This window comes from Hypanus sabinus, chromosome 13 (genome assembly GCF_030144855.1).
Source record: "Hypanus sabinus isolate sHypSab1 chromosome 13, sHypSab1.hap1, whole genome shotgun sequence".
Lineage (NCBI taxonomy): Eukaryota > Metazoa > Chordata > Chondrichthyes > Myliobatiformes > Dasyatidae > Hypanus > Hypanus sabinus.
The window spans coordinates 40,770,587-40,787,818 of record NC_082718.1 but is presented as its reverse complement, the minus strand read 5'-3'; the positions used below and the strand labels follow the sequence as shown (position 1 = coordinate 40,787,818).

At 39.2% G+C, this 17,232-nt stretch overlaps 1 protein-coding gene across 3 annotated transcripts in view; it reads left to right on the top strand.

Annotated features, from left to right (window-relative positions):
* Positions 1 to 17,232, top strand: part of trmu (tRNA 5-methylaminomethyl-2-thiouridylate methyltransferase) — a 56,711-nt gene that overhangs the window by 31,639 nt on the left and 7,840 nt on the right. Inside the window, exons 4-11 of one of the 3 annotated variants that reach the window (XM_059987474.1) lie at positions 1,697 to 1,737; positions 1,863 to 1,983; positions 4,275 to 4,447; positions 4,553 to 4,606; positions 5,533 to 5,599; positions 10,129 to 10,229; positions 11,180 to 11,324; positions 12,485 to 12,567. In XM_059987474.1, the coding sequence (XP_059843457.1) occupies positions 1,697 to 1,737; positions 1,863 to 1,983; positions 4,275 to 4,447; positions 4,553 to 4,606; positions 5,533 to 5,599; positions 10,129 to 10,229; positions 11,180 to 11,324; positions 12,485 to 12,567 (785 nt within the window). The remainder of the gene's footprint in view (positions 1 to 1,696; positions 1,738 to 1,862; positions 1,984 to 4,274; positions 4,448 to 4,552; positions 4,607 to 5,532; positions 5,600 to 10,128; positions 10,230 to 11,179; positions 11,325 to 12,484; positions 12,568 to 17,232) is intronic. The other 2 variants (XM_059987476.1, XM_059987475.1) reach the window with 2 other exon arrangements.

The following is a 17,232-nucleotide window of genomic DNA, read 5'->3' as shown; positions in this document are numbered from 1 at the left end:
ACTCACGTGCTGGACCCACGGTCTGCATTAAAGCCCACACCACATTCCGAATGTCGCTTGAAATCCATCTCGAACAAACGGGCTCCCCCAGGTGAGCGTTGGTCCTTCCTCATTGAAGCCATTCATCTGCGCAAAACGCCTTGTGCAACTGTTATGGTATCCTCAGTAATCTTCCCTCCTGTCTTCTCCCAGCTCCAAACAAAATTGACCCACACCAGCGTCCCTCCCAAAAACCTCTCCACCTACCATTCTCTAGAACCTTCTCCCAATTCCACCATCCTGATGGGATGACACTACATTCCTAAGCATGAACGTTACAACCCCTTCTCTTTAGCTCAAACCCAAACATGCTGAAAGCAGACCAGACGGCTAAAATGAAATACAGGCAGTCCCCGGGTTACGTACGAGTTCTGTTCCTGAGTCCGTCTTTAAATAGGATTTGTACGCAAGTCGGAACAAGTACATGCAGTATTATTTAACGTCAGTTCGTCAAACATTTGTCTTAGTATATAGTATATATTTTACCTTTCTATGCATATAAAACACTTAAGAAACGTATGTATTCCAATAACTAAACCACTGCGTTGCTTAGTAATAATTGTAGCTTTCATCGGGGCAGGGCCTTTCACATGCTCCATTATTCTCGCTTTATCCATTATCCTTTAAAATTGTTCCGATCGTTGACCAACTGTAGCCTAACACTTTTCCAATGACCGATGGCGTTTCACCTCTTTCCAAACACTATTATTTCCACTTTATTTTCAATCGCGATCGCTTCCCGTCAATGGAACAGAAACACTGTGGGCGGCGGGGTGGCTCCTGATGTCCGCTGGGTCCTAACTGGACTGTGCTGGGTTTGGGTATTTGATCCTCCACAATATTCCGCGTGGGTATTTAAACTGGAGGTGGCAGTGTTTTTTTTAATGAGGTCGAGTTGCGAGCTCGACATCAACCTGGCACGGGAGCGGTCTGTCACTGGATCGAATTTGCTGATCTCTCTGCGCCACCAGCTGACCGGAACGGGGGGGGGGGGGGGGTGTGCAGGGGTGCCAGGTCAGGGTGAATCTTACTAAGAAAAATTTAAGCCAAATACAAAGTTAAACACTCAACACAGTGTCAATGGCAACGACTTAAAATGGCGGACAGCATTCTCCTTCCTTGGTTCATAAGTACGAGTTGTCCGTAAGTCGGACGTTCGTAACTCGGGGACTACCTGTACCTACGGTATAGCAGTAAATATCTTAACCAGGGTGTTACACTTACAAACAGGACCTAGGTGGCAGGAGTGCAATTCTCTGCCATTTGTATAAAAGATGAGAATTGACCATGTGTATGTGCAATCTAAAGATATTACTGAGATAACTTGTGGTGCTGCAATTTAAAACAAAATATTAGTGCTAGCATCTCTTAAGTTATTACATAATATTTTCATGATCCTTTCCCCATTCTTGATGGTATATTCCAGAGTTGTGCCAGATTAAGCCATCAATTTGGTCTGACATGGATGAACGTAGCTGATCAGTGTCTTCATTGGGAAGTCACAGGAAATGTATAAGAAATAGGATATCCTGAATCTGTCATCAGCAACCAGAACTCACAAATCTGCATTTTCAAGTTTAATATGTTCCAATTTGTATCCTGCAGAAAAATCTCACAAAACTTTATTCTCATTTTTCTTAACCAAATAATACAACAGTTGTACTATTCACGATACTTCCTTGTCAAGAACTGGCAGAGGTTTGTTTTGCTTTTTGAGGCATCTAGTATTGAGACTTGAACTTTGAATATTATAGTAGATGAAATCTTTATTTCTGTGCATATCAGAAATTTGGATATGTAATAGTTGCATTTTTCCTATTGAGGTAGGGGCAGATGCGATGGCAACTGGTCATTATGCCAGAACATCACAAGGTGATGAAGACATTTTCCTGCAAAAATTCAGTGGAAATACGGAAGATATTTATCACAACCATGATAAAAATCGTGAGTGAATGGCATTAAGTTTCTTGATTTCTTAATTCTTAAGTATTACGGTTCACTGTCAGAAAGGTCTTGTGGTCAAAATAATTTTGAACACCATGTAATCTTAACATCCAAATTACCTGGACTGATTTGGAGAATCTGCAGATTAAAGAAATGAAACTACCCACGGTTTGAAGCTTTTATCAGGTTGTACATTTGAATGCAAATTTATATACAGTACAGTACAAAAGTCTTGGGTAGATAGATAGCCAGGGAGTCTAAGAGTTTTGCACAGTACTGTGTTTTTCAACAAGGAGCAGAGAGTGAATTTGTAAATCTGGTGGAAGCAGAAAAATTTTGAAATGGCGAGGTTGGAGCGCTGATGGAAGGGTGTGGGACAGGTGGCAGAGAAGGAGTGCCAGGGGTGAGGGGTGGTGCGGGTGCAGACACACCCTGCCCTGAGATATCAGGCAAGGTTATTTGATTCCAAGCATTTGGTTTATTGATCATTACAGAATGTTTTTTTGGGGCTTTCTGCTCCCTCCCCTCTCCATCCTCCTTTTCCCAACCAGGATTTCCCCTCCCTGTCCCCCTTCCCACTCTCAGTCCACTATAGAGATCCATGTCAGAATCAGGTTTATCATCACTCATATATGTCAAGAAATGTGTTTTTTTTGCACCAGTACAGTGCAATACATAAAAATACTACAGAATTGTGCAAAACTCTTATACGCTCTAGCTATATATATGTGCCTAAGATGTGCCATTTTTACACAGTACTGTTTATGCAGTTGGAGGCACATGCCTCATTTAATGGCAATCTCTGTACAGATCTGAGCTGTAATGACCAATATTGTAGCTGCTACTTCTGTTCTCTTTTTATTACTGTTACTTAAAATGGAGTTTGACTTTATTTCTCCTCTCTGTCCATAATTGAGGCAGGCATCTATTAGAAGATTAGAAATGAACTGTGGCTAATCTTAAATCTAGATAATGTTTCTGTTAGAAACAGACTGTATAAAAACATATATCAGCAGAACTCAGGTAATGTTAATTTAGTATGTTTAGCACTGACATGCAGAAGTTCCTCTAATTTTATGGTTGAAATCCAGAGTCTCAGCTGACTGAAATGCAATGTGATTAGTACGATTAATACTAGCGAGGATCCAACTCTGAACTGAGCCACAGTTGTATAGCTGTTGTCTGTTTGCACGTTTTGCCAGTGACTGCTTGTGTTTCTTCCCCATGTCCCAAAGACAATTTACTGATTGGTAAATTGCCCCGAATGTGTAGGTGAGTGGTAGAATATGGAGGGGATAGGGACAACAGGTTGCAGGGAAAATTACTGATTGAATGGGATTGCTTGGTTAGCCAGCAAGGTCTAGACACACCGACATGGTTTCTTTCTATGTCATAAGAAATATGAAACAAATATTTATAATATATATCATTTGTAGTGCTATTGCAATTCTGATATAAAGGAAAACTGCAATGTGAGAATAATGCAAGTGGAAATTTAAATAAAATAAGATATATAATTGATGGCATATGTTTGTGCCTGCAGTATATTGTGTTGCCTTGGGTGTATTGGGTGATTATGGTCATGTACTGAGATAGAATGAAAAGTGAAGCTGAAATGATTTCTCCATGGAATTAATCCCTTTTCCTTACCTGAATAATCAAACTATGAGGTAATATGAGAGTTAATCTTCAATAAGCAGTCATGGAAAAACATGGCAGTGAGGGAAACGATGCTTGTTGTGTATCGGATGAAACTGAGAAGAAAAGTTGTATAGGGGGCAGGCTGACATTGGAGAAAGAACTGAGTCAATATGGGGGTGAAGAATTTGCAGAAAATAGGAGAGAGAGCATCCAGACTCAGTCTTATTGGTGTTGTACGAGCAGTGGTGTTGAAAAATTTGAAGAGATAAAACTACCTTTCATTTCCCTGGCTTGAAAGACATGCTTTATCTGGTAATGGTTATCATTAACACTGAAGTTGTGAAGATATAAATGTTGATGGTAGTTCACTTAAGTTGTTGAAAAAATAAGGCAGCAACAAAAATCGAATATCGTGCATTGAGACATAACGTAATTAAAAGTCAAAGGTTAAGTCGATTGTCATATGCACAGGTGCAATGAAACACTTGTGGCTGCATCACAGACACGTAGTGTTAGAGACAATATTCACAAGAAAAATAAATCATAAATTAAAAGTTTAAATTAAGGTTTAAATTGTGCAGATGTTTAAATTAAATATTAATCTATTAAACCATTCTACCATTAACATCTGGTTTCTTTTCTGTTTGTAGCTGTAAGACTTTTGAAGGCTGCTGACCCACAGAAAGACCAAACTTTCTTTCTGAGCCAGGTATCCCAACAAGCTCTACGACATACCATCTTCCCCCTTGGTGAATTAAGGAAAAATATTGTAAAGGAAATTGCAGCAGAGGCAGGATTTCACCATATATTGAAAAGAAGAGAAGTATGATATTTTGAACATTGATTTCTGAAATTGTAATTCTTGATTCAGCAGAGTGACATCTTTTGAATGCTTTCCTGTGGTGATATATATATATACTTCTTACAGAGCATGGGAATCTGTTTCATAGGAGAAAGAAATTTTGAAAATTTTATTCTTGAGGTTGGTATATATATAATTTCTATATCAGAGCTACTTTGTAATGCGTCAATCCCTGTAAGAAAGTAGGATTATTTCACTTTTTTTACACTGTTTAAGTATCAAGAATACAAATATTATGATTTAGTTATAGGCTCCAGTCTCTGTCCACTACAATCAAAAATTTTCTATGGGCGTTAGTCTTACATTAACATTTTGTATCTTCATTTGCATAGAAACATTTGACTGAGAACATTGATTTTAATCATCTTAAACTGGCTGAGGGCTTCATTCAGTTAGTACACATAAAATATTGTGTGAGTGAGTTAATTGTTTTTCTGCTAATATACACAAAGTATTGAATAACATTTCTGATATACTGTACTGATGTAATATTTTAATTGCTCATTTCAGCTATCCTGGATGAAGTGAAATTCCTAATGTGATATAAATATTATATCGTGAAGTGTTGTTGACTTGTGCTATCTGGAAACATATTTAAAATATTCACTTTTTACTTAAGACTTGTAAAGCAGTGGTCCTCAATGTGGGCCAAATGCCCCCACCCTGAGGTCCATGCCGGATTTCGTAGGGGCCACAAGTAAAAAAAATACTAAAATGGGGACCACAGGAGTTTCTGTATGGGCCACAATAAGTTTACTGTTATAATGAAATATTACTAAAATTTACAGTTCAAATAAAAAAAGAAATTTATATACTATATGTAATTTATTTGGAACCCTGAATAAAATGAATGGGAAAATATGCTAGAAGGTTTCAGGAAGATGATTATTCCACTAGTTTGTGCTAGATTCAAAGTCATTACGCAGGGGTTTTTTTTGAACAGTGAAACAGAAATGCGTTTATTGTGTAGAGGTTTGACAAAATATTTATATAAAACTTGATTTTACTTTTATATATAATGAACTGTTTTATTTTATAATCCATAGTATATAGAACCTCGTCCTGGAAATTTTGTTTCTATAGAAGATGGAAAAATAATGGGAACACATAAAGGTAATTAAAATATCCAAGAAAATGAATGCTGAAGTGTGTTTGTTTAGTAGGAAAAAAGTAAGCCATCTTTGGTTCTGTAATTGGCTCTCTTTTAAACTCACGTTGGATTGCTTATTCTTTGTTCCTCCTGGCTGTCGAAAATTTATTTCTCAGCATCCTAAACGAGTCCAGCGCCCATGGGGTATGAACTCTATATCACACCGATATTCTTGTGTAATGCAGCAAAACAATCTGGTAAACCAGCTACAAGATCTAGATTGCCCACCCCCTCTATTTCTTATTAACGCTGGCATAATGATTATTGACACAGTGGATTAGGAGCTGTGCCAAATGTTACACTGTATAAATGTGGCCCATCCATCTTTGTAAGAGTTACAAGCCCCCAGGAGACTACACTGTTGTAATATTGGAAGCATTCTGAGTACACTGCACCACTGAGTTTTAACTTGGAATACACCACTAAAAACCACAGTAATCAATACGATGAGAAGGGCTTTAAATGGCACTGGAAATATCGAGGTGAACTTAAATTACGATCTCCTTGTAAATTATCTGTACGTTCAATTAATTAGAATAGTTCAAAGTTACCAAATGCTTAATTAATTATGGCAGTTACCTCTTTTAAAAAACAAGTGAGAAATTTATTCACACATCTCTGAAAGAAACGCAGTCGTGAAGTGGAAAGCTTGGGTAATATTGTAAAGTAAATCTGTACACATTTCTAGATGCCGCTGTGTTTTCCGGGAATATTATCTGTTCATTTTAGAGTGGTATTTTCAGTTTCAAAGCAGATTTTTTCCATTGTAAATTACTCCCTTGCACCCAGTATTGAGTGAAGTTTGAAGATAACCCAAACAGTTTACAAGTCAGAAATACGGCCTTGAACAGGCTTAATAATTGGCAGAAAATTTCCAGAACCCCAGGAACTGACGGCAGATTCATACCACTGGTACCCAAATGCTCATTAATACATATAGGCAATACCTGAGATATTCATAAGCTATGGAGGATCTGTTTGAATTTTTCAATCCCATTGTTTACTTGTAAAAAATCAGTTAACTGAATGACCTCAATACTGCAATGCTGTTTAAAGGGCCAACAGTCAAACAGTGTTCTTCATCCACAAAAAAATTACTTCCTCCTGTAACAGCCTTGCTGGTAAGCCTGGACTGCTTTGCATGTAGACTGACGGTATAGTCACTCTCTGCTTCCACGATCCATATTTGTTGAAGGCTGTTGCTGAACTCAGCTTGTTGCCGTGGCATTTTTCAGAAAATCATCTAAACCCATGTTTGAGGAGAGGAGATTTCATCTACTTTTCTTTCAGTCCACTGGAAGAGGCAGAATGATCTTGGCATTTTAATGCAGTGCAGGCTTTCAGAAAATGCATTCATGTCCTGATCGAGATCTCCCTAGTAACCTCTGGCAGGATAACTCAGTCTTTGGGTTCCCTGAGGTGCAGTTAATCTTCTGGGAGCACCCTTCTTCCCCTTCCTATCACTACACAGCAGCAGTGAACTGAATTGGGTCTGTGATGGGTCTTTTGCTTTTTGTTTGCTGGCTGCAAACATCAGTCTTTTACAGCACATATTGAGAATTCTGAGAAGCTAGTTTCAGTGTGGCATTTCAGAGAGGACCTCAACACTACTGTACCAGGAAGCTTGATCTTAATGCAGCTTTCAAAAAAATAACATTTAGTGACAAAGCATTTTTAATATAAACAAGAAACTGATGTGATGTAGGGCAAGCCTTCTCAATTGATATACTTAGTACATTAATATAAATATAAAAGTACATAAATATAAAAGGGGATAGCAAAAGCTTTTTTAGCTATGTGAAGAGAAAGAAGATAGTTAAGAACAATGTTGGCCCCTTGAAGAATGAATTGGGAGAAATTGTTATGGGAAACAGGAAAATGGCAACAGAATTTAATGCATACTTTAGATCTGTCTTCACCAGGGAGGACACAAGCAATCTCCCAGATGTATGGATGGGCCAGGGTCATAAGATATCAGAGGAATTGAGACAGATTGACATTAGGAAAGAAACTGTGATGAGTAGACTGGTAGGACTGAAGGCTAATAAATCCCCGGGTCCAGATGGTCTGCATCCGAGGGTTCTAAAAGAGGTGGCTCAGGAAATTGCGGATGCATTGGTAATCATTTTCCAATGTTCCTTAGATTCAGGATCAGTTCCTGAAGATTGGAGAGTGGCTAATGTTGTCCCACTTTTCAAGAAGGGAGGGAAGGAGAAAACGGAGAACTATCACCCTGTTAGCCTAACGTCAGTTGTGGGGAAGATGCTTGAGTCCATTATTAAGGACGAAATAGTGGCACATCTAGATGGCAGAAATAGGATTAGGCCGAGCCAGCATGGATTTACCAAGGGCAAATCATGCTTGACTAATCTGTTAGAGTTTTTTGAGGGTGTAACAAGGATGTTAGACGAGGGTAAGCCAGTGGATGTTGTGTACCTAGATTTTCAGAAGGCATTCGATAAGGTGCCACATAGGAGACTGGTGAGTAAAATCAGAGCTCATGGCATTGGGGGCAGGGTTTCAACATGGATAGAAAACTGGTTGGCAGATAGAAAGCAAAGGGTAGCAGTGAATGGGTGTTTCTCAGACTGGCTGGAGGTGACTAGTGGGGTACCACAGGGCTCTGTATTGGGACCACAGCTCTTTACGATTTATGTCAATGATTTAGATGAGGGCATTGAAAACTATATCAGCAAGTTTGCTGACGATACTAAACTGGGTGGCAGTGTGACATGCGAAGAGGACGTTAGGAGAATACAGGGAGACTTGGATAGGCTGAGTGAGTGGGCAGATACTTGGCAGATGTCATTCAATGTGAATAAATGTGAAGTTATCCACTTTGGAAGCTAGAACAAGAGGGCAGAGTATTGTCTGAACGGTGTCGAGTTAGGTAAGGGAGAAATGCAAAGAGACCTAGGAGTCCTAGTTCACCAGTCAATGAAGGTGAATGAGCAAGTGCAACAGGCAGTGAAGAGGGCAAATGGAATGTTGGCCTTTGTTACAAGGGGAATTGAATACAAGAGCAAGGATGTTCTTTTGCATTTGTACAGGGCCCTGGTGAGACCACACCTGGAATATTGTGTACAGTTTTGGTCTCTAGGTTTAAGGAAGGACATTCTGGCAATTGAGGAAGTGCAGCGTAGATTCACTAGGTTGATTCCTGGGATGGCAGGGCTGTCTTACGCAGAGAGATTGGAGAGATTGGGCTTGTACACGCTGGAATTGAGGAGATTGTGAGGGGATCTGATTGAAACGTTTAAGATAATTAAAGGATTTGATAGGATTGAGGCAGGAAATATGTTCCAGATGTTGGGAGAGTCCAGTACCAGAGGGCATGGATTGAGAATAAGAGGTCAGTTATTTAAAACAGAGTTGAGGAAGAGCTTCTTCTCCCAGAGAGTTGTGGAGGTGTGGAATGCACTGCCTCGGAAGACGGTGGAGGCCAATTCTCTGGATGCTTTCAAGAAGGAGCTGGATAGATATCTAATGGATAGGGGAATCAAGGGATATGGGGACAAGGCAGGGACTGGGTATTGATAGTGAATGATCAGCCATGATCTCAGAATGGCGGTGCAGACTTGAGGGGCCGAATGGTCTACTTCTGCACCTATTGTCTATTGTCTATTGTATTATGAAAACAATATTCATATGAAAGTGTGCATATGAATGTACATCTTGTAAATGTAATACCTTACATGGTAGCTGTCAGATTAAAAAGTTCTTTCACCTCATGGAGCCTGAATTAAACATCTTTAGGCTTAAGTTTTTGGTCTTGTTGCCAGGAAATTGGGGCCAATCAACCAAATAAAATTGCACCTGGCAATTGGCTTAATGTCTAACTAGCCTTCTTGCTGCCTTATAATAAAATCAAAAGTTCTGGAAATACTCAGCAGTCAGATGGTATCAGGACGGAGATTGTATGAGCAGTTGAGTATATCCAGTATTTTCAGATTTCCAGTATTTCTTGTTATCCCTACATTTTCTGGGTATATTGAAATCTATATTTTCTTTTCTAAATTGTTTTGTTAAAATCTGAAATAAGTGTTGCAAATCAATGTCAGAAAAATAGCATTTATGCTTTTTAATAGTTTAAATGCATGTCTGTTCTTGAAATTGTTGTGGAGGGCAAGTTGACCAACTTGTTACAAGCATACAGATTATTCTATGATTCATTATGAAATAGTTATTAATTTTAGTTATTGTACTACAGTACGGAATAGGCCCTTCTGGCCTTTCAAGGCTGAAGCCACCCAGCAATCCTCGAATTTAGTTCTAGCCTAATCACAGGACAATTTAGAATGTCCAATTAACTTACCAACTGGTACTTCTTTGGTCTGTGGGAAGAAACCGGAGCATCTGGAGGAAACCCATGTAGTCACGGGGAGAATGTACAAACTCCTTAAAGGCAGTGACGGGAATTGAATCTCAGTCTCCGGTACTGTAAAGCGTTGTGCCATTGATAATTTTGTGCTCCTTTTGTGTTAACTTTCAGGTTGGTTTCTGTTCACTTTGGGACAGCGTGCCAGGATAGGCGGTCAAAGAGATGCTTGGTTTGTCACAGATAAAGAAATTAAAACTGGCGATGTGTTTGTGGTGAGTGTTACAGAATTCACAAATAAGATAGAAACAAGTTTAATAATAGAAGATGATACCTGAAACAGGTCCTTGTTAAGAATCAGTGATTCATGGCCAGTTGTGGTTCTGTTTTACCCTGGCTAGATCCACTCTCACCCCTTTGAAGTGAACTTCTTCCAGTTGAGAAGTTTCACGTTAGATTGCTTCTCACTCTTCTCTGTTACAAATCTCATCTTCTGATAGCGTGATCATTCTTCTCCAATTGTTACTTGGTGAACTTCGTACTCCAGATCCAGAATCAGCACCGCCTCTTTTCTGGTAGGGCAAGACCAAAGAGTACAGATCAGAAGTTGTTCCGGTTTCTCAAATGCTTTCTAATACTTTAGGATTAATTTTTAGACAGAATTTCTCTCTGCGAAAGAGAACATCGGTATGAATGTTAAACAGCCAAGTGGAAGATGTTGAGTATTGGTCTGTAAATAAATGGTTAAAAAAAAGGAATAAACCTCCAAGGGTGGACATGTGAAGTGGAACAGTGAAGGAGAACTGATGACTAGGAAAAGCTTTTGTGGTTATTGTTGATAAATTAGTGAAGCCTTCAGCACAGACTTTTAAATCTGTAAGTTCAGGGAAATATAGTACTAAGTTGAATTAGCATAAGAATCAAATACAGAATGGGTTCTGTTAATACTATGTGAACCATTAGCCAGCTCCCCATCTGGAGAGCTGGATTTAGGTATGACTAATTAATTTATCATGAAATTTAATCTGATCTTATTGCTAAACAAGCAACTTCAATATTGTTCAAGTGAAATTGAATAAATTTAAGAGGAGAACTGGTCAAATCGTTTATAGTGATCGTTCAACTCTACAATCTTCTAACTAAAAATTGCAGTGAAGTTCCTAGAACTGTGTCAGTCTGTTATCTCAAGTATGTGTAATAATAATCCATATTTGTTGTTTGCTAGGCACCAGGTACCTATCACCCAGCTTTGTACAGGAACTCACTTGAAATTGATCCTGTTCATTGGATTTCTGAAAGCCCACCTCTGGAACTGCTCAGGGATGGAGTGATGCAATGCTCTTTTCGCTTCCAGCATCAAATGCCTCTTGGTAAGAAATGGTCGGCCTTAGCATGTGTGTATCTGCAAAGAATAGGTTTTGTTTCTTTACATGATGATATGGACATATGTTGACATTTTTTTTAAAGAAAATCTTAACTTATATGAGTATATTCGTGCGTAATTCAATATTATTGATCAAATACTCCTCTACATGTTCTTTGTTAGGCAAGTATCTGCAACAGCATGAATTTCCTGGTGGGGTGTTGTTACATGTGTCAAAATCAACACTACTGTGGTTGATGTTTAACAAAGATTTATTCACTGTGTGGATGGATAATAAAGTATTATAAAGTATTATGTTATATGGTTGAAGCTTGCTCTGCTATCTACAATTTAATTTGGTTTCCATTACTAGCTCTGCAACTATTCTATTGAGATGACTATAGTTGTGTATATGAATGTGGTACGTTATTAAGATCTTTCCTGAGACTGGCTACAGTAAATTCTCTTGGGCCCTATTGATAGGAGACAGAGTGAATAAAGAAAATGTATCTATTTTAACTCAGTGTTTTCTCTTTACCAACATGATGCTGCAGTACATTCAATAATACCTAACATTTTTGCCCTTATTGCTGGCTTCGTATAAAGACCATAAGACGAAGAATCAGGCCGTTTGGCCTATTGAGTCTGCTCCGCCATTCTATCAAGGTTGCTTTATTAACCCTCTCAACTCCATTCTCTTGCCTTCTTCCTGTAACCTTTGACGTCCTATAATCAAGAACTTATAACCTCCACTTTAAATATACCCAATGACTTGGCTTCCATAGCCATCTGTGGCAATGAATTCCACAGACTCACCACCCTCTGGCTAAATGACTTCCTCCTATCTCTATTCTAAAGGGACATCCCTCTACTCTGAGGTGTGTCCTCTGGTCCTAGACTCCCCCCCCCCCCCCACTATAGAAAACACCTTCTCCATGTCCACTCTGTCTAAACCTTTCAGCATTCAATAGGTTTCAGTGAGATTCCCCCTCATTCTTCTAAACTCCAGTGAGTACAGGCCCAGAGTCATCAAGTGGTCCTCATACATTAACTCTTTCATTCCCAGGCTCATCTTGTGAACCTCTTGACTTTTACTTAACAAGTTTGCATTGTATGCTGAATGTCAGGAATTAAGGTTTAATATCATGTATTCTCTTTTTCTTTCAGTACAGTGTCAATTAACCCTAAATCCAGATCTTACAGTTTTGGTGACTCTTGCTGAACCAATCAGAGCAGCAACACCAGGACAAGTAAGTTTCATCTTATTCTTCTATTTCAAGTACAAATGGAAAATACTTTGGTTATGAATCCTCCAGTTGTGTGTTGGCAAAGTTAGTTCTTTGATAACTTTTCCCTCCCTAGAGAATTTATGGTGGTTTTTTATTAAACTACAGTGGCATGCAAAAGTTTGGGCACTCCGGTCAAAATGTCTGTTACTATGAATAGCTAAGCAAGTAAAAGATGACCTGATTTCTAAAAGGCATAAAGTTAAAGATCACACATTTCTTTAATATTTTAAGCAGATTACTTTTTTATTTCCATCTTTTACAGTTTCAAAATAACAAAAAAGAAAAAGTGCCCAAAGCAAAAGTTTGGGCACCCTGCGTGGTCAGTACTTTGGCGTGTATCACAGCCTGTAAAACCTTTCTGTGGTCAGCTAAGAGTCTTTCAATTCTTGTTTGGGGGACTTTCATCCATTCTTGCTTGCAAAAGGCTTCTAGTTCTGTGAGATTCTTGGACCTCTTTTGAGGTCTATCCACAGATTTTCGATGATGTTTAGGTCGGGGACTGTGAGGGCCATGGCAAAACCTTCAGTTTGTGCCTCTTGAGGTAGTCCATTGTGGATTTTAAGGTGTGTTTAGGATCACTATCCTGTTGTAGATGCCATCCTCTTCTCATCTTCAGCTTTTTTACAGACAGTGTGATGTTTGCTTCCAGAATTTGCTGGTATTTAATTGAATTCATTCTTCCCTCTACTAGTGAAATGTTCCCCGTGCCACTGGCTGCAACACAAGCCCAAAGCTGATCAATCCACCCCCTGTGGAGAGGTGTTCTTTTTCATTAAATTCTTTACCCTTTTTTCTCCAAACATACCTTTGCTCATTGCGGCCAAAAAGCTCTATTTTAACTTCATCAGTCCACAGGACTTGTTTCCAAAATGCATCAGGTTTGTTTGGATGTTCCTTTGCAAACTTCTGATGCTGAATTTTGTGGTGAAGACGCAGGAAAAGTTTTCTTCTGATGACTCTTCCATGAAGGTCATATTTGTGCAGGTGTTGCTGCACAGTAGAACAGTGCACCACCACTCCAGAGTCCACTAAATCTTCCTGAATGTCTTTTGCAGTCAAACAGGGGTTTTGATTTGCCTTTCTAGCAATCCTACGAGCAGTTCTCTCGGAAAGTTTTCTTGGTCTTCCAGACCTCAACTTGATCTCCACCATTCCTGTTAACTTCCATTTCTTAATTACATTACGAACTGAGGAAACAGCTACCTGAAAATGCTTTGCTATCCTCTTATAGCCTTCCCCTGCTTTGTGGGCATCATTTATTTTAATTTTCAGAGTGCTAGGCAGGTGCTTAGAGGAGCCCATGGCTGCTGATTGTTGGGACAAGGTTTGAGGAGTCAGGGTATTTATAAAGCTTTGAAATTAGCATCACCTGGCCTTTCCTAACAATGACTGTGAACAAGCCATAGCCCTGTCAAGCTAATTAAGGTCTGAGACCTTGGTAAAAGTTACCTGAGAGCTTAAATCTCTTGGGGTTACCAGACTTTTGCATGGTGCTCCTTTCCTTCTTTTCACTCTAGAATTGTACAAAACAAAAATAATACACTAATCTTGCTTAAAATATTGAAAAGAATGTTTCATCTTTAACTTTATGACTTTTGGAGATCAGTTCACCTTCTATTCACTTAACTATTCACAGTAACAGAAATTTTGACCGGGGTGCCCAAACTTCTGCATGCCACTGTAAACCAATCCTCTTTGTATATATTATTTATGTTGAATCCTTTGCATTTTGTTGGGTACACAGTTTGAGGTTTGACTTGCAGCTTCCCCAGCTCACCTACCTTATTTTCCATGCAGCAGCTAAAATATTTCATCCAATTTCCCATATTCAGTGCAGATTTTTCGTAGTGCATTCCATTATTATTTTAATGGATGGATGATACAGAAGTCAGATGTATAGATCTCATTATAGTAAATTTCTAGCTATCTACCATGAAAATGCAGTTGGTGGGGTGGAGATACATCTCTACTAAAGGAGGTGTGAGGTGCTGCTTCCCTCTGCTAGCCTGCAGGTCGCCCTTGGGCAAGGTGAAGCACCTACTTAGCCCCCCCCCTCCCCCCCATTAGAGTCGAGTGAAGCCAAGCAAGCAGGTGCTGGATGGTCGTATGAGCAGCTGGCGCATATCACAAGGCCTGGGGTTATGCGTCCACTGATGCCAGGCAGACAATCTCTGAAGAGCATTAATAATGGCTGGGGTCACCCGTCTTGTAAAGACACTGTGCAGAAGAAGGTAATGGCAAACCACTTCTGTAAAAAGAACAATCATAGTCGTGGAAAGACCATAATCACCAACGTCATACACCACAGCACATAGTGACAATAACGATAATGATCTTGAAAATACACACAAATATCAAAGGAGAAAATCTACTTTGATTCCCTCGATTAAGCAATTAATATGCACAGAGTTACTGGGAGAATTTGGTCATTCGTGAATAGTGCTGAAAGATCTTTATAATTTACTGAACAAGCAAACAGTGCTTCGATTTGATAATTTATTCAAAGGCAGTACTTCAGGTTGAACTGTCAGAAAGGGAAAAACATGATCCAATGGAAAGATAATTAAGAAGATCAATGGCGTGTTAGCTTTTATCATTAGGGGACTGGATTACAAAGTAGTTACGTTATATTATGCAATCCAGCTTGAGTTCTGGTCAAAGCGTAATTGTAGGATTAGAGTTACTTTTATTAGATAATCTTAGCCACTGATGATAATATATAGAGAATATATGCCCTTGAACCTTTAGTAGCAGTGAGGTGTGTGATCTTTTTATCTCTTGCTAATTGTGTAACTTGAATGGCACCATTGCAGTTAGGCTCCAGTGTTCCTGGTTTGGCATCAAAAATTGGACCCCAAATTCCAGACCATTTTAGAAATGATTCTGTGTTTGCAAGTATATTAGTACTAAAAGCAAACAGCTTAATATGATTTAGCCTCGGACTAAGGTCTAAAATTTAGCCTGGATATGATGCTTTCTTTGATTAACTACAGTACTGTTGAAAAGTCTCAGGCACACCAGGCACTCCAGCCATATGCTGTATATGTGTCTGAGCATTTTGCATGGTACTGTAGTAATTTTATATATTGCACTGTACTGCTGCCACACAAAAAATATCATGACATATGTGAGTGACGATAAACCTGATTCTGATATGGGTCTCTATGTGGACTGAGAGTGGGAAGGGGGCAGGGAGAGGGAAGCATCAGAGAGACATTCTGTAATGAAATTACATTTGGAATTAAATGACCTTGCCTGGTGTCTCAGGGCTGAGTGTGTCTGTGCCCCCTCCCAGCCCGGCAGTCCTTCTCTGCCACCTGTCCCACACCCCTCCCACGATGGTCCACCCTCACCATTCCCAACATCCTTTGTTCCTGCCAGATTTATAAACTCGCCGTCCACAGGAAGTACAGTACTGTGCACAAAGTCTTAGGTATCCTAGTTTTATTTATGTGCTTATGACTTTTGCACAGTACTATAGTTTTATTATACATTTGTGTGCATTATTTCTAGTTTACTGTTCTTTTCATATCCTGCACAGTATATTGCCTCTTCACAATCATCAAAAAAGATTAACTGATCATTGTCACTGTGCTGAGCACAAATGACAGTCAAAATTACAATAGTGCCCACATTTCAGAGTGACTTCAACTGCTTTAAAGTGCCTTGAGACACCCTGAGGCCATGAAATACATGCTTTTTTAATTAAAATGTTAACTAGCTGATCGTGATTAGTTTGCATAATTAACTAACATTAATTCTGAAGCTTTCAAGAAAATGTTTTAATTAAGTGATTGAATCACTAAAATTTCTATTGAAAACTGTATTCCATGAGTTCAAGTAAAAGATATTTCACCTGAGGAAAAATATAATATTAACCTATTTGCTAGTTAAAGGGTGAAAGAGGATACACTGAATCAAATTTAATTATTTTAAAATTTTAATGGTAATTATTCTCATTCTTTAACCTCTTGTCATGCAGCCTGATGGATTACACTGTTGAGTAATCTCAAGGCAAAGTACTACAGGTTGCTGAAAATTAATGGAGCTTCTCTGTCAGCATACAAATTTGCTGGCTCCAGAGGAATTTATATATCCTTTGTAAAAGGATTATTTCACAACTTCTGGAAGCTCTGACAGATGCTTGGCTCAAAGCCCTCAGATAGAGACAAATGACAAAGTCTTACATCAGCTAACTTAGTCCTAGTTTTTTCAGTCTTTTCTTGCCATCAACAAAGAAACAAAATGCCTACTAGTTATGGCTTAAGTGTGGGGGGTGCAACGGTAGTGTAGCGGTTAGCACGATGCTGTTACAACTCAGGGAATCGGAGTTTGGAGTTCAGTCCTGATGTCCTCCATAAAGAGTCCGTACATCCACCCTATGGAATGTTTAGGTTTCCTCCAGGTGCTCCAGTTTCCTCCCGCAGTCCAAAGACATCCCGGTTAGCAGATGAACTGGTCATTGTAAATTATCCCGTCATTACTAACTTGCTGCCCATTACACCGCTGGTGTTCAGGGTAGCAATGAAGGTCCTTCATCTCTGTCTGTCCCTGGAGTGGTGTAGGGTCCTCATTTCTGCCTCTCAATATGGTGCAAAGTTGACCTTGAACTCCCACGTTCCCTCT